The 22,086-nt window shown below is 41.7% G+C and overlaps 1 protein-coding gene across 4 annotated transcripts in view; it reads left to right on the top strand.

Annotated features, from left to right (window-relative positions):
• Nucleotides 1-3,363: 3,363 nt before the first annotated feature.
• LOC149457005 (sulfotransferase 1 family member D1-like) overlaps nt 3,364-22,086 on the top strand; it is a 30,704-nt gene continuing 11,981 nt past the window's right edge. The window contains exons 1-2 of one of the 4 annotated variants that reach the window (XM_089684161.1): nt 3,364-3,503; nt 21,140-21,271. In XM_089684161.1, the coding sequence (XP_089540287.1) occupies nt 21,142-21,271 (130 nt within the window). In that variant the 5' untranslated portion in view covers nt 3,364-3,503; nt 21,140-21,141. Of the gene's footprint in view, nt 3,504-16,878; nt 16,982-21,136; nt 21,272-22,086 lie in introns of those variants that run through there. The other 3 variants (XM_089684160.1, XM_089684158.1, XM_089684159.1) reach the window with 3 other exon arrangements.

The following is a 22,086-nucleotide window of genomic DNA, read 5'->3' as shown; positions in this document are numbered from 1 at the left end:
TTTGGGGATATCTGTCGTGTCCTGACATTTGGGGGATATCTGTCCTGTCCTGACATTTGGGGGATATCTGTACCGTCCTGACATTTGGGGGATATCTGTCCTGTTCTGACATTTGGGGGATATCTGTACTGTTCTGACATTTGGGGGATATCTGTCCTGTTCTGACATTTGGGGGATATCTGTACCGTCCTGACATTTGGGGAATATCTGTCCTGTCCTGACATTTGGGGGATATCTGTACTGTGCTGACATTTGGGGGATATCTGTACTGTTCTGACATTTGGGGGATATCTGTACTGTCCTGACATTTGGGGGATATCTGTACTGTCCTGACATTTGGGGGATATCTGTACTGTTCTGACATTTGGGGGATATCTGTACTGTCCTGACATTTGGGGGATATCTGTACTGTTCTGACATTTGGGGGATATCTGTCCTGTCCTGACATTTGGGGGATATCTTTACTGTTCTGACATTTGGGGGATATCTGTAGTGTCCTGACATTTGGGGGATATCTGTACTGTTCTGACATTCTTGGACCTCAAGAAATTAGATTGGCTGTCAGTACTTCAGGATTGATCAATATTCAGATCTATACCATAGTTTGTGAACTCTATAACTTTCCTACAAACTAAATAATACATCCTAATTTGGGTTATTTTCACCAAAGACATGGAGCAGAATACATCTCGGCCTAAATTTATGAAGAACAGTTATTTATTTGTAAACTTTTATAACAGAAACAAATAAAAACGTGTTTTTCTTCAAACTTTTCGGTCTTTTTTTGATAATTTAGCAAAAAATAAAATTCCCGGCGGTGATTAAATACCACCAAAAGAAAGCTCTAGTTGTGTGAAGAAAATTATAAACTTTTAGTTTGGGTACAATGTTGTATGACCGCGCAATTGTCATTCAAAATGTGAGAGCGCTGAGACCTGGAAAATGGCCTGGGCAGGAAAAAGGAAAATTGCCCGGTATTGAAATGGTTAAACATGTCCAGTAAAAAAAAAATCAAAAATCAAATTTTGTCATAAATTTAGGCCAAAATGTATTCTGCTCCATGTCTTTGCTAAAAAAGATCCCAATACGTGTAAATGAATTGGTTTATGTGAACGTTATAGTGTTTACAAATGGCGGTATATATACTGACTAATGATTGGTAGTCGGTGGGTGCGGCTCTTGTTCATGTGGTCACTTTGACAGCCAATCTTTCCTACCCCAATCCCCGGCATTCAGAACTTTTTAAAGTGACACAGGGGTGGGCAGGAAGGGCTTAAAAACTACCCCAACCCAAAAACAAATATATATATATTGCAGGTTTTTGGGTTTCAATAAGATTTAAAATAATCCCTAGTGATCCTTCAATCACTTTTTGTCATGGGGTGACAACTGTCTCCAAATTATTCTCCTATGTCACAGGTGTCAAACACAAGGCCCAAGGGCCAAATCTGGCCCTCCAGGCCATTTCATGTGGCCCTCAGACCTCTCCTGCAGCTGTGGTGCCCCCCTTGTCTCCACCTTGTCTCAGCAGTCGACAGAAAAGAGGAGAACAGAACTCCTCCTACAGATCTTGCTCCTCTCTATGAGGCCACAGCACCCCCTCATCTTTGCTTCCCCTGGTCTCAGAAGTCAGCAGCAGAGAGGAGAACAGAACGTCTCCTACAGATCCTGCACCTCTCTGTGCAGCCACAGCACCCACTCATCTTTGCTTCCCCTGGTCTTAGCAGTCAGCAGCAGAGAGGAGAACAGAACTCCTCCTACAGAACCTGCACCTCTCTGTGCAGCCACAGCACCCCCTCATCTTTGCCTCCCCTGGTCTCAGAGGTCAGCAGCAGAGAGGAGAACAGAACTCCTCCATAGAGATCCTGCACCGCTCTGTGCAGCCACAGCACCCCCTCATCTTTGCCTCCCCTGGTCTTAGCAGTCAGCAGCAGAGAGAACAGAATTCCTCCTACAGATCCTGCACCTAATAAAGATTTGATCCATCTATTGGCCGGCTGGTTGTACTGAAGTCAATCCATCGATCAACTTTAGTACAACCAACCTGTTGGATTTTTCTTTCATTTGGGGGATATCTGTCCTGTCCTGACATTTGGGGGATATCTGTACTGTTCTGACATTTGGGGGATATCTGTACTGTTCTGACATTTGGGGGATATCTGTACTGTTCTGACATTTGGGGGATATCTGTACTGTTCTGACATTTGGGGGATATCTGTACTGTTCTGACATTTGGGGGATATCTGTCCTGTCCTGACATTTGGGGGATATCTGTACTGTCCTGACATTTGGGGGATATCTGTACTGTTCTGATGTTTGGGGGATATCTGTACTGTTCTGACATTTGGGGGATATCTGTCCTGTCCTGACATTTGGGGGATATCTGTACTGTCCTGACGTTTGGGGGATATCTGTACTGTCCTGACATTTGGGGGATATCTGTACTGTCCTGGCATTTGGGGGATATCTGTACTGTCCTGACATTTGGGGGATATCTGTACCGTCCTGACATTTGGGGATATCTGTACTGTCCTGACATTTGGGGGATATCTGTACCGTTCTGACATTTGGGGGATATCTGTACTGTGCTGACATTTGGGGGGATATCTGTACTGTGCTGACATTTGGGGGGATATCTGTACTGTTCTGACATTTGGGGGATATCTGTACTGTGCTGACATTTGGGGGGATATCTGTACTGTTCTGACATTTGGGGGATATCTGTACTGTGCTGACATTTGGGGGGATATCTGTACTGTTCTGACATTTGGGGGATATCTGTACTGTGCTGACATTTGGGGATATCTGTACTGTCCTGACATTTTTGGACCTCAAGAAATGAGATCGGCCGTCAGTACTTCAGGATCGATCAATTTTCAGATATCTCCCATAGTTTGTGAACTCTATAACTTTCCTACAGACTAAATAATAAACACTGATTTGGGTTGTTTTCACCAAAGACATGTAGCAGAATACATCTCGGCCTAAATTCATGAAGAACAATTATTTGCAAACTTTTATAACAGAAAGAAAGAAAAACGTGGGTTTTTGTTTTTCAAAATTTTCTGTCTTTTTTTGTTAATTTAGCAAAAAATAAAAACCCCGGTGGTGATTAAATACCACCAAAAGAAAGCTCTAGTTGTGTGAAGAAAATTATAAAAATTTTAGTTTGGGTACAATGTTGTATGACCGCGCAATTGTCATTCAAAGTGTGAGAGCGCTGAAAGCTGAAAATTGGCCTGGGCAGGAAGGGGGTATAAGTGCCCGGGATGGAAGGGGTTAATACAGTTTCTGGTTGAGCTATTTACTACACTATGAGTCGGCATTTTTTTAATTCATGGTGTTTTTTTACCCGATAGGAGTTTGGCTGCCTGGAGATCATATGATTAGGAGAAGTGCTTGGTAAATTGCCGGAAGGAACCTGCATTCAGGAGTCCGTGTCACACCAGTTGGACCAATTGGCTGCGTTATTTGACCAGTCCTTCGGGCGGTAAAACTTTCTGGTAAGAGGCATTCTTGTGTGGATGGTGATGGTCTCCTCTCTGGATCGGCTCTCTTGTTCAAGCACCAGCTTCTGCCTACTGATGTGGATTCTATATGGGCTTTCTCACCTGTGTGTGTTTTTAGTATTCAGTGCTTTCATTCTGATTTCAGTGAGATATTTCATTCAACTCGTTTAGTTTCTTTTAGGCTATTGACAGCGCTGCACTTTATTGCTAATATTTGTCATTCCTACCAGCTGGAGTGGAAGGAAAGAAAATTGCATTATCTATGGGCTGCTTTAAAGCCCAAACTTTCTACTTCAACCCATTTGGAAACTCGGGCACTGCCCGAGGGCCCGGGGTCAGTAGAGGGCCCCATGAGATGCTCCTGGTACCTTTTTCATAGGCTTTTTTGAGTTTGGGCAAGGACACAGGGGCCCCATGATCCCCTATTGCCTGGGGGGCCCATGTGTTGTCAGTCCGCCCCTGCTTCAACCACTTCCCGCCGCCGTATAGCAGATATACTGCAACAGGGTGGCACAAGTGCACAAAATCACGTATATATACACGTGATTTTCATTTCCAGGTAGGGGGCGCGCGCGGATGTCAATCCCTGGTGATTACCGACAATTACCGATGGGGAGGAGGACTGTTTTGTTTACAGTCTTCCTCCCTGTCAGCTTGGGCACACTGCACAGCACAGCCATCCTGATCAGTGTGATTACAGTGAAGCACACCCCCCCCTACTCCCTAGTAAAACACTCCCTACACACAGTTAACCCTTTGATCGCCCCTCACATTAACCCCTTCCTGCCCAGTGCCATTAGTACAGTGTCAGTGCTGTGTTTTAGCACCGATCACTGTATTGGTGTCACTGAGGATATCAGTGACACCACATTAGTCCCCCCCCCCCCAGTGTTAGAATGTCTGCCGCAGTCCAGCTATAAGTCGCCAATCGCCACCATTATTAGTAGGAAAAATAAAAATCCCAACATCTATACCGCCGTTTGTAAACACTATAACTTTCAAATAAAACAATTAATTTACACGCATCGGGATTTTTTTTTAGCAAAGACACGGAGCAGAATAAGTCGGAGCAAAAAGTCCAAAATATTGTTTTTTCTCAAAATTGTCGGTCTTTTTTTGCTTATAGCGCAAAAAATTAAAAACGCACAGGCGATCAATTACCACCAAATGAAAGCTCAACTCATGGGAAAAAAAGGACGTAAATTTCATTTGGGTGTGGCATTGCATGACTGCGCAATTGTCAGTTAACAGAACGCAGTGCTGTATCGCAAATAATGGCCTGGTCAGGAAGGAGGAGAATCCTCTGGAGGGGGAGGGGTTCATCAATGGCTAACAATGTACAGTACTCTTTTACTGCATATAACTAATTGTCCACAAGATGGCAGCAGGACTTCAAAATCCATCCCAGCATGAGATGCAGAACCCCATGTCAGGTTCACACCTGAGAGTTGCGAATCTTTTTCGCACAATTTCTTATTCATATTTTACCTCGTCAGTTTCTCGGCAGTTTCTCGCCTTCTCAGTTTCTCGTCAGTTTCTCATCAGTTTCTCATCAGTTTCTCCCCTTCTCAGTTTCTCATCAGTTTCTCGTCAGTTTCTCATCAGTTTCTCCCCTTCTCAGTTTCTCGTCTTCTCAGTTTCTCATCAGTTTTTCATCAGTTTCTCATCAGTTTCTCATCAGTTTCTCGTCTCATCAGTTTCTCGTCATTTTCTCGTCAGTTTCACGTCAGTTTCTCACCTTCTCAGTTTCTCGTCAGTTTCTCGTCAGTTTCTCGCCTTCTCAGTTTCTCATCAGTTTCTCGTCAGTTTCTCATCAGTTTCTCGTCAGTTTCTCATCAGTTTCTCGCCTTCTCAGTTTCTCATCAGTTTCTTGTCAGTTTCTCATCAGTTTCTCATCAGTTTCTCCCCTTCTCAGTTTCTCATCAGTTTCTCGCCTTCTCAGTTTCTCATCAGTTTCTCCCCTTCTCAGTTTCTCATCAAGTTCTCGTCAGTTTCTCATCAGTTTCCCGTCAGTTATTCATCAGTTTCTCATCAGTTTCTCGTCTCATCAGTTTCTCATCAGTTTCTCGTCAGTTTCTCGTCAGTTTCACGTCAGTTTCTCGCCTTCTCAGTTTCTCATCAGTTTCTCGTCAGTTTCTCATCAGTTTCTCCCCTTCTCAGTTTCTCATCAGTTTCTTGCCTTCTCAGTTTCTCATCAGTTTCTCATCAGTTTCTTGCCTTCTTAGTTTCTCGTCAGTTTCTCCCCTTCTCAGTTTCTCATCAGTTTCTCCCCTTCTCAGTTTCTCATCAGTTTCTCGTCAGTTTCTCATCAGTTTCTCGTCAGTTTCTCATCAGTTTCTCGCCTTCTCAGTTTCTCATCAGTTTCTCGTCAGTTTCTCATCAGTTTCTCATCAGTTTCTCCCCTTCTCAGTTTCTCATCAGTTTCTCGCCTTCTCATCAGTTTCTCATCAGTTTCTCCCCTTCTCAGTTTCTCATCAGTTTCTCGCCTTCTCAGTTTCTCATCAAGTTCTCGTCAGTTTCTTATCAGTTTCCCGTCAGTTATTCATCAGTTTCTCATCAGTTTCTCGTCTCATCAGTTTCTCATCAGTTTCTCGTCATTTTCTTGTCAGTTTCACGTCAGTTTCTCGCCTTCTCAGTTTCTCATCAGTTTCTCATCAGTTTCTCGTCAGTTTCTCATCAGTTTCTCGCCTTCTCAGTTTCTCATCAGTTTCTCGTCAGTTTCTCATCAGTTTCTCATCAGTTTCTCCCCTTCTCAGTTTCTCATCAGTTTCTCGCCTTCTCAGTTTCTCATCAGTTTCTCATAAGTTTCTCCCCTTCTCAGTTTCTCATCAGTTTCTCACCTTCTCAGTTTCTCATCAAGTTCTCGTCAGTTTCTCATCAGTTTCCCGTCAGTTATTCATCAGTTTCTCATCAGTTTCTCGTCTCATCAGTTTCTCATCAGTTTCTCGTCAGTTTCTCGTCAGTTTCACGTCAGTTTCTCGCCTTCTCAGTTTCTCATCAGTTTCTCGTCGGTTTCTCGTCAGTTTCTCGCCTTCTCAGTTTCTCATCAGTTTCTCATCAGTTTCTCGTCAGTTTCTCATCAGTTTCTCATCAGTTTCTCCCCTTCTCAGTTTCTCATCAGTTTCTTGCCTTCTCAGTTTCTCATCAGTTTCTCATCAGTTTCTCCCCTTCTCAGTTTCTCATCAGTTTCTTGCCTTCTTAGTTTCTCGTCAGTTTCTCCCCTTCTCAGTTTCTCATCAGTTTCTCGTCAGTTTCTCATCAGTTTCTCCCCTTCTCAGTTTCTCATCAGTTTCTCGTCAGTTTCTCATCAGTTTCTCGTCAGTTTCTCCCCTTCTCAGTTTCTCATCAGTTTCTCGTCAGTTTCTCATCAGTTTCTCGTCAGTTTCTCATCAGTTTCTCGCCTTCTCAGTTTCTCGTCAGTTTCTCATCAGTTTCTCCCCTTCTCAGTTTCTCATCAGTTTCTCGTCAGTTTCTCATCAGTTTCTCGTCAGTTTCTCGCCTTCTCAGTTTCTCGTCAGTTTCTCATCAGTTTCTCCCCTTCTCAGTTTCTCATCAGTTTCTCGCCTTCTCAGTTTCTCATCAGTTTCTCATCAGTTTCTCCCCTTCTCAGTTTCTCATCAGTTTCTCGCCTTCTCAGTTTCTCATCAAGTTCTCGTCAGTTTCTCATCAGTTTCCCGTCAGTTATTCATCAGTTTCTCATCAGTTTCTCGTCTCATCAATTTCTCATCAGTTTCTCGTCAGTTTCTCGTCAGTTTCACGTCAGTTTCTCGCCTTCTCAGTTTCTCATCAGTTTCTCATCAGTTTCTCATCGGTTTCTCGTCAGTTTCTCGCCTTCTCAGTTTCTCATCAGTTTCTCATCAGTTTCTTGTCAGTTTCTCATCAGTTTCTCATCAGTTTCTCCCCTTCTCAGTTTCTCATCAGTTTCTTGCCTTCTCAGTTTCTCATCAGTTTCTCATCAGTTTCTCCCCTTCTCAGTTTCTCATCAGTTTCTCATCAGTTTCTTGCCTTCTTAGTTTCTCATCAGTTTCTCGCCTTCTCAGTTTCTCATCAAGTTCTCGTCAGTTTCTCATCAGTTTCACATCAGTTTCTCATCAAGTGCTCGTCAGTTTTTCTCAGTTTCTGATCTCGTCAGTTTCTCATCAGTTACTCGTCAGTTTCTTATCAGTTTCTCATCTCATCAGTTTCTCATCTCGTCAGTTTCTCATCAGTTTCATGTCAGTTTCTTGTCAGTTTATCGTCAGTTTATCATCTCCTCAGTTTCTAATCAGTTTCTCGTCAGTTTCTCATCAGTTTCTCATCTCGTCAGTTTCTCATCAGTTTCTCATCTGTTTCTCATCAGTTTCTCTCAGTTTCTCATCAGTTTCTCATCAGTTTCTTGTCAGTTTCTAATTTTCTTGTCAGTTTCTCATCAGTTTCTCATCAGTTTCTCATCAGTTTCTCATCGGTTTCTCGTCAGTTTCTCGTCGGTTTCTCATCAGTTTCTCATCGGTTTCTCGTCAGTTTCTCATCGGTTTCTCATCGGTTTCTCGTCGGTTTCTCATCGGTTTCTCGTCAGTTTCTCATCAATTTCTTGTCAGTTTCTCATCAATTTCTTGTCTGTTTCTAATTTTCTTGTAAGTTTCTCATCAGTTTCTCTCAGTTTCTCATCGGTTTCTCATCAGTTTCTCGTCAGTTTCTCGTCAGTTTCTCTCAGCTTCTCGTCAGTTTCTCATCATTTTCATGTCAGTTTCTCATCAGTTTTTAGATCAGTTTTTTATATCCTTTACTGTTTACATCCATTTTTCATCCATTCTATTTTTTTTACGGAAGAAAAATAGGGTTGGTGGAGATTCCAGGAGACAGGAGGTTCCTCTAGGAGAGCTGGACAGGGCCGTAGAAGATCCCTAACCCATCAGCAGGACCGGTATCTGCTCCTTTGTGCAAGGAGGACCAGGATGAGGATTGTCAGAGCCCTACAAAATGACCTCCAGCAGGCCACTGGTGGGAATGTCTCTGACCAAACAATCAGAAACAGACTTCATGGGGGTGGCCTGAGGGCCCGACATCCTCTAGTGGGCCCTGTGCTCACTGCCCGGCACCCTAGAGCTGGATTGGCATTGGCCATTGACAAAACTGACTTTTATAGAACATTTGTTCGGCTCATTACATGAAAGGAAGGTTAATAACAGAATCTTCAGTTTTACTCCAATGAGTTGATGCAGAAATGAATCCCCCACACAACAAGACGACTCCATCAAGTATTCTGCATGACCTCCATGATTTGTAAGGACGGCACCAAATCTTCCAGCCATGGAATGAACAAGTTGGCGACAATACAACATCGATCTTTTTTTCATTCTTTAAGAACGACCTCTGTTAGAGCCGGGATGATGGATGGAGAGTGATGCTCAACTTGTCTCTTCAGAATTCCCCATAGGTGTTGGATTGGGTTCAGATCAGGAGACATACTTGGCCACTGAATCCCTTTCACCCGGTTCTTCTTCAGAAATACAACAGTGGCCTTAGATGTGTGTTTTGGATCGTTGTCATGTTGGAAAAGTGCACGACAACCAAGGGCACGGAGTCATGGTGGCATCTTCTCCCTCAATATAGAGCAGTACATCTGTGAATTCATGACACCATCAATGAAATGCAGCTCCCTGACACCAGCAGCACTTACGCAGCCCCACAGAAGGACACTGCCACCACCATGTTTCACAGTACGAACCATGCATTTTTCTTTGTACTCCTCACTTTTGCGACTCCATACAGTTTTGAAGCCATTAGTTCCAAAAACATTTATCTTGTTCTCATCAATTCTTCTTTTTCAGCATGGGCCCTGGCCAATTCTAGACGAGCTTATATGTGCGTGGGCTTTAGGAGAGACTTCCTTTGTAGACGACTCCCATGCATGCCATTCCTCTGCAGTGTACGCCGTATTGTGTTTGGTTTTTATCTTCATGTATTCTATGCATGAAGGTAAAAAAACTTCACCGTGCAGCAACCCCCTAATACTCACCTAAGCCCCCTCTGATCCAGCGATGTTCACTGGAGTCTCGGTGTTGGATTTTAGACACATATAATACTTCTTCTAGTGTCTTGAGACGATTATGAATGAAAAAGCCATTGAAATAAAAAATGAAGTGTGATTTTATTCTATCACACAATGGTGTCAAACAACAATGTAAAGCGTATTATGAACAGTTCCATGTAGATAAAACTGCTGTAGAAATAACAAAGCAAAAGTTTAACGATAAGGAAAGAGTCACCATTATTAGGTATTGAAGTACGGCCATGTGCTGTGTTGTCCTGTCCTTCAAACTCTACTTGTCCTTCTCATGTCTCCTTGGGAAGAAGCCGGACGTGACTATATTGTAGCCGGAAGTGATCTCAGTATGCACCTGTTGCAGCTTCTCAGACGTGTGTATGCAAGAGTCATGTAGCGTGTAAGTGTGTGAGAGAGAGAGTTCTCCTAGTCCGTTGTCTCATGGTCTTTTATGAGGCAAATGTACGTCATAGTTAGTGATCTTAATACCTTCTATGGAAATTATTACTGCTTAGCAAAGCCATTTCCTCACAAGACCTCCTACTCTCTAGTTCCCTGGTCCCTCCTCCCATGCCCGCCTCCAGGACTTCTCCAGGGTGTCACCCATCCTCTGGAACTCCCTGCCCCAACCCATCAGATTATCACCTACTCTCCTCTCCTTTAGGCGCACCCTGAAAACCCATCTCTTCAGGGAAGCCTACCCCACCCCCTGCTAATTTGCCGACCTCCTCCACTCTTCCTACCACTCCATCCCCCACAGCTATCTCCTCCTGTGCCACCATCCCCTCCCTCCTAGATTGTAAGCTCCAAAGAGCAGGGCCCTCAATCCCCTCGTGTATCACATTGTATTGGTATTGTTCTGTCACATGTTTTGTCCCCCTTTGTAATGTACAGCGCTGAGCGAACTATTGGCGCTTTATAAATACTGTATAATAATAATAATAATTTCATATAAGGAAAGGATGCTATACATATGATGTTTGATGGACAGGAACATATGTATGCTGATGAACCCTCAGCTATATATTTAAAGAATAGTATAGCTTAAGAACATATCAATGTATAATCACTAAACTATATATGTATCAATGTTAGAGACGTATACTAAATACACACAGATACTATTAAAGTACATAATGTAATAGTAAGTCACTTCTAATAACCTTGACATAACTACCAGATACTTTATTCCTAAATATAGTATACTCAGCCTTATTTTACTGTCTCAGCTTAACTTATTCATATCTTTTTCAGTCTCAGTTTAATTGAAGAATAGTAAATACTACCATTTGTCAGTAGACCACTTACACATATTAATATTAATTATGACTAATCATAAAAACCAAATATTTTGCAAGCGTGCCATCAATATAAGTGCCGAATCATAATTTAGATTTATTACAAATCCCCCTTATTATGATTAGTCTAAAATTAATGATCAATCAATGCACACTTCATTCATGTCCCATACACACCGTCTTATACCAAATGATCGTATATATTCTTCATAACTGGACCAATCAAAAATAACTTTCCTTCAAAACTTCTTAATCATAATGTTAATTGATATATGATAATATAGTAATAATAATAATAATAAAAAAAATAATAATTAAATGATGTAATAATAATTAATGTAGTATATTTCCATATTTGTATAATATTTTAACTCTCCGGAAATATACTTTCCATTCTAAAATGTGTCATAAGTTTATATTGCTCCTATAAGAGTAATATGTTTCTTAACCTTTTATTAAAAGATATTCTAATAACTGAAATAACTCTATGAAGTTTTAACCAAAAAATATTCCGTATATGAATATGTAAAAAATAAAAAAAAATAATAATAATATTAATATTATCCTAATATGGATGTAAGTATCGGAATAAAAGGATTAAAATGTATATGTGACTTATAACAATATTTTCAATAATAAATTATTTTATCACTAATAAATAGATTTCCTCTTGATGAATCTTTTCTTCATGCAATGTCTATACAATATCTTCTTTAAGTTCTGTAAAGTAGAAACATTTTTGTTGAACGCGATAAATCAGTCACAAGTGTGAAGTATTAAGCTCTTGTTCAATCTTCTTCCCATATGAAGATCTCTTCTTTAACGTCCAAATTCCTTCAAGTTGGCTTGTAGGAGATTGTTACGCTTCATGTTTGATTTTAGATGTCATTTCTGTAAAGAAATGCAGTATCATTACTTTGGCACAAACATTGCATTATTCTTGCACCTTTTTCAACAAATATGAAAGATTATGGAACAATCAGTTTATGAGTTTGAAACACATATTGTGAAGTAACATTACTTCCTATTTCCTTTTACAGAAAACCTCTATATATCAATCAAAATACTGTCCTAATCCTGTTGACCTAAACTAGAATACAAAAGTAGTGTGTTATTTAGGTATGACAGGACGCAATATTTCATCATAGGTCATGACCGCAAAACCCTGTTTTACTAAACAAAGAAAGGTTTTGTATCACCCCAGAGTCCGTTGTCTCATGGTCTTTTATGAGGCAAATGTACGTCATAGTTAGTGATCTTAATACCTTCTATGGAAATTATTACTGCTTAGCAAAGCCATTTCATATAAGGAAGGGATGCTATACATATGATGTTTGATGGACAGGAACATATGTATGCTGATGAACCCTCAGCTATATATTTAAAGAATAGTATAGCTTAACCTCCCTGGCAGTATGATTATTTCAGATTTTTGGTGCTGAAAGCGGTACCATTTTTTTGCATGGAAATATGTATTTTTTTTATTGTAGGCTGTAATTTTTAGGAAAAACTCACTGAAATCTGTCCGAACAAGAGTCTAGTAAACATCCCGGGTATGATAAAATTTGAAACACAAAATCATAAATTATAATTTAATAAATAATCATAAAAATAATATAAAAATAATAAAAAATTTAATTCAATAATATAATCAAACCAAAAACACTGAAATGTGAAATAGAGCGCCAAGTTCGCACATCGCTGAGCTCAGTCGCAAAATCGTTTTCAGTGTCTGATGACGAATTTCCCCCACGAATCATTATCACTCAATTCTGCAAATGGTTCTGATTTACTATCGCTGTTCTCTAGCCGGTCTAAAACCGCGTCTGACCTAAAGGGACGCTTTTTGGACGCCATGGACATTTCTCAGTTTCCAGGCAGAAAGAACAGACAAAAATGCAGGCAGGGCGCAGGACAAAGCATTAGGGACACAATGTATGTGAAATTGGTTGAGACAGCAATGTTTTACTATGTAAAATGTAAAAAAAAAAAAATTACATTTTTTAAAATTTTTAAATTTCCCGCCGCTGCCGGCGGCGGCGCCCGTACGTCCCGACGTCACAGGGACAGGACACAGAAGCCGGATGCCGGCGTCGGCCGGAGGAGATGGCCGGGGACGCTGCAGGGGACACATCGTGGGAGCGCAGGGTAAGGTACGTGAAGACCACATGCCGGAGCAGTGCCGCAGGGTAAGCCCGAGTGTAGCTCGGGGTTACCGCTTTTGGTACTGAAATGTTACCCCGAGCTACACTCGGGAATACCGCCAGGGGGGTTAACGTCCAAATTCCTTCACGTTGGCTTGTAGGAGATTGTTACGCTTCATGTTTGATTTTAGATGTCATTTCTGTAAAGAAATGCAGTATCATTACTTTGGCACAAACATTGCATTATTCTTGCACCTTTTTCAACAAATATGAAAGATTATGGAACAATCAGTTTATGAGTTTGAAACACATATTGTGAAGTAACATTACTTCCTATTTCCTTTTACAGAAAACCTCTATATATCAATCAAAATACTGTCCTAATCCTGTCTGAAATGACCTAAACTAGAATACAAAAGTAGTGTGATATTTAGGTATGACAGGACGCAATATTTCATCATAGGTCATGACCGCAAAACCCTGTTTTACTAAACAAAGAAAGGTTTTGTATCACCCCAGAGTCCGTTGTCTCATGGTCTTTTATGAGGCAAATGTACGTCATAGTTAGTGATCTTAATACCTTCTATGGAAATTATTACTGCTTAGCAAAGCCATTTCATATAAGGAAGGGATGCTATACATATGATGTTTGATGGACAGGAACATATGTATGCTGATGAACCCTCAGCTATATATTTAAAGAATAGTATAGCTTAAGAACATATCAATGTATAATCACTAAACTATATATGTATCAATGTTAGAGACGTATACTAAATACACACAGATACTATTAAAATACGTAATGTAATAGTAAGTCACTTCTAATAACCTTGATATAACTACCAGATACTTTATTCCTAAATATAGTATACTCAGCCTTATTTTACTGTCTCAGCTTAACTTATTCATATCTTTTTCAGTCTCAGTTTAATTGAAGAATAGTAATACTACCATTTGTCAATAGACCACTTACACATATTAATATTAATTATGACTAATCATAAAAACCAAATATTTTGCAAGCTTGGCATCAATATAAGTGCCGAATCATAATTTAGATTTATTACACTCGGCTATCCCAGGATTCCCTCTTTTCATTGGCTGAGACAGAAGTGGGAGCCATTGGCTCCCACTGCTGTCAATCACAGCCAGTAAGCCAATCAAGAGAGAGAAGGGGCAGATCCAAGCCACGGCTCCATGTGTAAATGGATACACAGAGCATCGGGTGCCCCCATAGCAAGCTACTTGCAGTGGGGGCATCCGACAGGAGGGAGGGGCCAGGAGAGACTACAGGGGACCCGAGAAGAGGAGGATCTGGTCTGCTCTGTGCAAAACCACTGCACACAGCAGGGAAGTATAGACATGTTTGTTATTAAAGAAAAACAAAACCCTTTAGAATCACTTTGTCCCAGTGACCCAACACCCCACAGTGACCCAACTCCCCACAGTGACCCAGCACCCCACAGTGATTCAGCACCCCACAGTGACCCAACACCCCACAGTGACCCAACTCCCTACAGTGACCCAGCACCCCACAGTGACCCAACTCCCCACAGTGACCCAGCACCCCGCAGTGACCCAACTCCCCACAGTGACCCAACTCCCCACAGTGACCCAGCACCCCACAGTGACCCAACTCCCCACAGTGACCCAGCACCCCACAGTGACCCAACTCCCCACAGTGACCCAGCACCCCACAGTGATTCAACACCCCACAGTGACCCAACACCCCACAGAGACACAGCACCCCACAGTGACCCAGCACCCCACAGTGATTCAGCACCCCACAGTGACCCAACTCCCCACAGTGACCCAGCACCCCACAGTGATTTAGCACCCCACAGTGACCCAGCACCCCACAGTGGCCCAACACCCCACAGTGACCCAGCACCCCACAGTGACCCAGCACCCCACAGTGATTCAACACCCCACAGTGACCCAACACCCCACAGTGACACAGCACCCGACAGTGACCCAGCACCCTACAGTGATTCAGAACCCTACAGTGAACCAGCAACCCACAGTGACACAGCACCCCACAGTGACCCAGTACCCCACAGTCATCTAGCACCCCAAAGAGACCCAGCACCCACAGTGATCTAGCACCCTGCAGTGATCCAGAACCCCACAGTTGTCTAGCCCCCTGATAGTGATCCAGCACCCCACAGTGATCCAGCATCCCACATTGACCAAGCACCCCACAGTGATCTAGCACCCCACAATAATCCAGCACCCCACAGTGATCCAGCACCCCACTGTGGTCTAGCCCCCTTAATGTGATCCAACACCCAGCAGTGACCCAGCACCCCACAGTGACCCAGCACCCCACAGTGATCCAGCACCCATAGTGACCCAGCATCCCACAGTGATCCGGCACCCCACAGTGATTTAGCACCCCCAGTGTTCTAGCATCCTACAGTGATCCAGCACCCCCAGTGTTATAGCATCCTACAGTGATCCAGCACCTCACAGTGATCCAGCACCCCACAGTGATCTAGCACCCCCAGTGTTCTAGCATCCTACAGTGATCCAGCACCCCACAGTGATCTAGCACCCCCAGTGTTCTAGCATCCTACAGTGATCCAGCACCCCCAGTGTTCTAGCATCCTACAGTGATCCAGCACCCCCAGTGTTATAGCATCCCACAGTGATCCAGCACCCCACAGTGACCCAACAGTTCTTTTCCAGAGAGATGCATTTAATCAGCTGAGAAACAATCCATAAACCAGAGGTACAGACCAGGCAGATGACAGGGTACTCGGAATATTCATGAAATCATCAAAAACCTTCAGAGGACCCACTTTCCCGTTACTGGCCTGTCCAAGAATGAAGAGCACGTGTTTCAATATCTTTTATATGTATATATATATATATTACATGCAATATACTACACTTGTGTTGAGAACAGTCTGGTTTTGCAAACATGACCTTTAGCCTGAAGTGGTGGATTGCCCATATGTGCACCTAGAAGTCCTTCATGATATCTCAGATCTGATTCGTATGTTGTGTACTTTGTGTACTTGGAGATAATGAATATAAGGCTCCATGTACACGGGGCATTTGGAAAACTCTTCAGACTGCAGGTTAAAAAACATCTGTTTAGCCGCGTTTGCATACTGTGTTTATGAGTGTTTACGTTTAGAAGCGTTTTTTAAAGATAACCTCAGGAGACCTTCCAAAATGCCTGGAATGCACTGAAAAACTGTAAATAATTAACTATTTCAGACATTTTGAGAGAAATAGAGAGAACAGTATGTGTTGAGATTAGCTGTCTTTTTTTGGGTGTCTAGATGTGTTCCGGCTCATTTCTGTGCAGAAATTATTGCAGCGGTGTGTAACATATTTTCTTTCATGTGAAACCTCAAAGTGTGGCGTACCGGGTCCATTTGAGTGCCGGGAAAACACTTTGTATGCATTTTTCATGATGGGGAAAAAAGGCTCTGGGCACTATCTGGAAATGGAAGAGTTAAAAACATTTTCCAAATGCAAACACTTATAAACGTGGTTAGCCGCGTTTACAAGCATTTGGTGTTTGAAACGCCGATAAAATCTACTCCTGAATGCAAGTTTGGTGTGTTCAAAAAACAACTTTGAACTCAACTGCCTGTAAAGGACGATGTGTACAGGACACCTAGGAGAACATTAGGGAGAGTTCAGGGGCTGCTGAAAAGAACGCAGAAAAGCTCCTAAACGTGAGATTATCAGCCGCAGTGTACATGGAGCCCTTACTGTATCGGTCGTTTCGCTGTTCATGATACACGGGGGTCCAGCGTATATATAATGCAGGTAAACGAAGTGTTCAGAATCTGATCGGGATCGCTGAGTACGAGGCATGTGTCTGACACAGAGCCTCCTGACATATTTGGCACATTTTATTTCCGTCGTCCTTTCTTTTCACACAAACACCTCCCCTTCCCTCAGCCTCTCTCCCTCCCTCCGGGTTTCAGAACTGATTCTTCATCTCGCCATCCATACACAGAGACTGCTGGGTCCTCTGCTCAGGTAAGAATGCATGCGGACGCACAGGCTGGGGATCTGCAGGAACTGGCACTTAAAATGTAGGTTTAGCCAAAACGTTTCTTGAATTAATCTTCAGATCTTCATCCCTACAATTATTTCTCAATCGCAAACGGAAAAATAGCTCCGGCAGAGAAAGGGTTAATATTAGTTTCCATCATACTGGTGTCTTGGCTGCAGATGTGTGAGGATTTTCTGGGACCCTTCGCATTGGGGGGGGGGGGACGGGACGTGAACTTTACCGTCAATTCTATAGGAATACCAAACCTGCTGGAAAAAGTTCAAAAATAAATGTCAGGTGAAGGTCAATGAATTCCGAATGATCTCAGAAGCTTCTCAGACTGAGGCCATCAACACAAGGGCCAAAGAGCATCAACAAGGGTCCTAAGGGTCCATGCACACGCCGGTGTGGGGTGTGATCTGTACGACTGCACTCTTCCTTTTTATTTATTTTTTTTTCCTTTTAAACAAACTTTCACAGTAAGTTCGATCAGCCGATGCTCCATACTTTTTCTCGGCAAAGCGGTGGAGTGAGCCGGCCACACCAGGGACAAGGCAATTTTTGTCTTGACTTGCAGGAGGGTGTGGTGGGACTGCAAGGAAGCCCCACCACACCTAGAGTGAATGGACCCTTATGAGCTGTAACTTTGTATTGTGTTGTGCTATTATGTATCCTATTATTTATAATTTCATGATATAATGGGATCGAAACTGGAGGGTGCAAAATCTGGTGCAGCTGTGCATGGCAGCCAATCAGCTTCTCACTTCAGCTGGTTCAACTAAACTTTGACAATAAAACCTGGAAGCTGATTGGTTTCAGCCTGGGTTCACACTTGTGCGGGACATTGCATGTGAGGGGCACAGGAACCGCACGCCTGTGCAGATCACATGTGGTTTGTGCGCGGTGCGATATGAGACATACATTTTGTACGGCTCAAATCGCACCGCATCCGAACCAAAAAGGCACAGGACCAGGGGCGGACTGACCATTTGGAAACTCGGGCACTGCCCGAGGGCCCGGGGTCGGTAGGGGGCCCCATGAGATGCCCCTGGTACCTTTTTCATAGGCTTTTTTGAGTTTGGGCAAGGACACAGGGGCCCCATGATCCCCTATTGCCCGGGGGCCCCATGAGTTGTCAGTCCACCCCTGCACAGGACCCTTTTTTTGGTCTGCACTAGAATCGGATCACACGGGTATCCACACCTATAGGATCCGATTCTGCACATCGCACTTCGTTTTGCAGACTGATTTTGGGGTGTCGTTAACTGAACACAGTGGCGTCCCCCGAGGCAGGTGCAGGGGTTGCGTGCTGCACGGGGTGACACCGGACCCGCTTCACGAAAAGGTAATTGTAAAGAAAGCCGATGATCCCTGCAGGACGGATCGGATCTGCGGATTGGGGAGGATAATGGATCGGAGTCTGATCCATTATCCTCAACCCGCAGATCTGATCCATCCTGTGGGGATTGTCGGCATGCAATCTATACGGGGTGACACCGGACCCGCTCCACAAAAAGGTAAGTTGTAAAGAAAGCCGATGATCCCCGCAGGACGGATCGGATCTGCGGATTGAGCATAATGGATCAGACTCCGATCCATTATCCTCCCCAATCCGCAGATCCAATCCATTATGCTCAATCCGCAGATCCGATCCATCCTGCGGGGATCCTCAGAGGGGGTGTCACCAAGTGTTATCGCACCGGATGACACCAACCCTAGGGACGCCTCTGACTTAACATATACAACCGCGGCGGTTCGCATGAACGGGATGATATTTATGCGGTGCGGAATTCACACAGAAACTGCTGCGAATTCTGCACCGCATCAGAGTGAACTCGGGCTCCATGTATAGTTGCACCAGATTTTGCACTCTCCAGTTTTAGTAAATCAGCTCCCATGTTTTTTTTATTTCATGACATATTTTTCTTTATATCGTGATTTTTTTTTGTTTGTTTGTTTTTTTGTTCTTTTTGTTATTTCATGATATGTTGTTTTTTCTTTCACAGTTGTATGTATTTTATGATATATTGTTTTTTGTTAATTCATAATATATTGCTGTTTTCTTTCATTCATGATATATGATTTTTTTTAAAAAAAATTTATTTGATGATATATACCAATATATACAGAATATGACAATTAAACTCCCGGAATGCCTGCAGCATAGCCCTATGGTGTTGAGTCACATTTTTTTTCTTTATATCATGATTTTTTTTTTTTTTTTTTGTTAATTCATAATATATTACTGTTTTTTTCATTCATGATATATGATGTTTTTTATAATTTGATGATATATACCCATATATACAGAGTGTGACAATTTAACTCCCGGAATGCCTGCGGCCGTAGCCCTATGGTGTTGAGTGACATATTTTTCTTGACATCATGATTTTTTTTTTTATTTTATAATTTCATAATATGTCATTGTTTTCTTTCACAATTGTATGTATTTCATGATATATTGTTTTTTTGTTAATTGATAATATATTGCTGATTTTTTAATTCATGATATATGATTTTCTTTTTTAATTTGATATATACCAATATATACAGAGTGTGACAATTAAACTCCCGGAATGCCTGCGGCATAGCCCTATGGTGTTGAGTCACATTTTTTTTCTTTATATCATGATTTTTTTTTTTTTGTGATTTCATGATATATTGTTTTTTGTTAATTCATAATATATTGCTGTTTTTTTTTCATTCATGATATATTTTTTTTTTATTTGATGATATATACCAATATATACAGAATGTGACAATTAAACTCCCGGAATGCCTGCGGCATAGCCCTATGGTGTTGAGTGACATATTTTTCTTTATATCATGATTTTTTTTTTTATTTTATAATTTCATAATATGTCATTGTTTTCTTTCACAATTGTATGTATTTCATGATATATTGTTTTTTTGTTAATTGATAATATATTGCTGATTTTTTAATTCATGATATATGATTTTCTTTTTTAATTTGATATATACCAATATATACAGAGTGTGACAATTAAACTCCCGGAATGCCTGCGGCATAGCCCTATGGTGTTGAGTCACATTTTTTTTCTTTATATCATGATTTTTTTTTTTTTGTTATTTCATGATATATTGTTTTTTGTTAATTCATAATATATTGCTGTTTTTTTTTTCATTCATGATATATTTTTTTTTTATTTGATGATATATACCAATATATACAGAATGTGACAATTAAACTCCCGGAATGCCTGCGGCATAGCCCTATGGTGTTGAGTGACATATTTTTCTTTATATCATGATTTTTTTTTTTTTATTTCATGATATGTTGTTTTTTCTTTCACAATTGTATGTATTTCATGATATATTGTTTTTTGTTAATTCATAATATATTGCTGTTTTTTTTTCATTCATGATATATGACTTTTTTTTTTTCAATTTGATGATATATATATATATACCACTGTTGGCGGAAAATGAGTGACAGGAATCTGGAGCAGCAGATTAACATAAAAGTTTACATGAAAATTGGCAAAAGTGCGAATGAAAGTTTAGCTCTGTTACAAAATGGTGAACATTCCAGGAAGATATTAAGTGTTTTTGAATAGCATAAGAGGTTTAAGGAGGGGGGGGGGGGGGGGCATGTCCACAATGATGGGAGAACGCTCAACCAACATTGTTGCTTGGAAATTCTAAAAAGGTTATGGGAATATATTTGGAGGAAAAAAAAACTAAACTGTGGCCTAACAAGTGAATTCTCCACCACGACAATGCTCCTGCACAGGATGTGTTACGTGTTTGGGTTCTTGAAGGTGACAACAGCTGCCTGCTAGCGTATAGGTAAAAAACCTTCTTCTTTTTTTTTTTTTAAATTGTCCATTCCGGGAATTAAATTGTTGTATTATTTTTTTTATTTCATGATATATTGTTGTGTTTTTTTTGTTGTTTTTATTTATTTCATACATTTTGTATTTAATGATACTTTTTTTTTTATTTCATGATATACTGTATTTTATTTTTTCTTTCCTGATCTATTCTTTTTGCCTTTTTTTAATGATTTTTTTTTTTTGTATGATATATTATTTTGTGTTTTACGGTGAAGGTTATTGTGGCAGAATCTTTCTGAGTGTCGGGCTGTTTCCTTCAATGACTTTTGCGTGTTTGCACAGCAGACATGGACCGTCCTCCGATAAAAATTGTCAGTGGGATGCCGATCCTTGGACCCTTCTCGGAAAACTGGGCGAATGTTCAGCGGTTCCAAGCCAGAGATGATGATATCATGATCAACACGTACCCGAAGTCTGGTAAGATGAGTTCTTGTAGGTGAAATCTCTCACAATGCAAATCTTACAGGAATTACAAAATGTTGGCTTTGGATACACTTAAAGTGTTACTAAACCCCCAACAGTCCAATCAGTCTGTAGATGCAGGAAAGCATGTTTGTTATATTCACGGAGGGACCTAAGGGGTTAATCCTCTGCATTGTGTAAAAGGTTGTTTGATCCTTTCTTCTCTGATCCTCCCCTTCTTCCGGAGCCCCCCCTCTTATCACCTGATAAGACATATCGTGTGGAGACACTCTGCACATGCTCAGTGTGGTGTGTATTGCTAGAGAGGTATTTTTTTTCTTGGGAGAGTGCATGTGATCAGCACAGGGCCAATCAGCACTGTCCAGACAGAGGTCAGGGTTCCTGCATCTTCCTAGAGCAGAATGAAATCTCCTCCTACAAGCTTTAACCAGTGCTCTGCTGGACACTGATAGAAGTCACAAGACTGCTATATACTGCTGATGGGAAAAGGTATTTAGCAGTTTGTTTACTTAAATAATTGCATTCCTATGTTGTGTGTACTGTGGGAGACCAGATATAGTGAATGCAGGGTCTGGGGAGAGCAGATATAGTGAATGCAGGGTCCGGGGAGAGCGGATATAGTGAATGCAGGGCCCGGGGAGACCAGATATAGTGAATGCAGGGTCCGGGGAGAGCGGATATAGTGAATGCAGGGTCCGGGGAGACCAGATATAGTGAATGCAGGGTCCAGGGAGAGCGGATATAGTGAATGCAGGGTCCGGGGAGACCAGATATAGTGAATGCAGGGTCCGGGGAGACCGGATATAGTG

Source organism: Staurois parvus, unplaced genomic scaffold, assembly GCF_062004578.1.
Source record: "Staurois parvus isolate SC_StPar_1 unplaced genomic scaffold, SC_StPar_1.0 ptg000338l, whole genome shotgun sequence".
In the NCBI taxonomy this organism is placed as follows: Eukaryota; Metazoa; Chordata; class Amphibia; order Anura; family Ranidae; genus Staurois; species Staurois parvus.
Note: the sequence above shows the minus strand (reverse complement) of the source record. Positions and strands in the feature narration are given on the sequence as shown.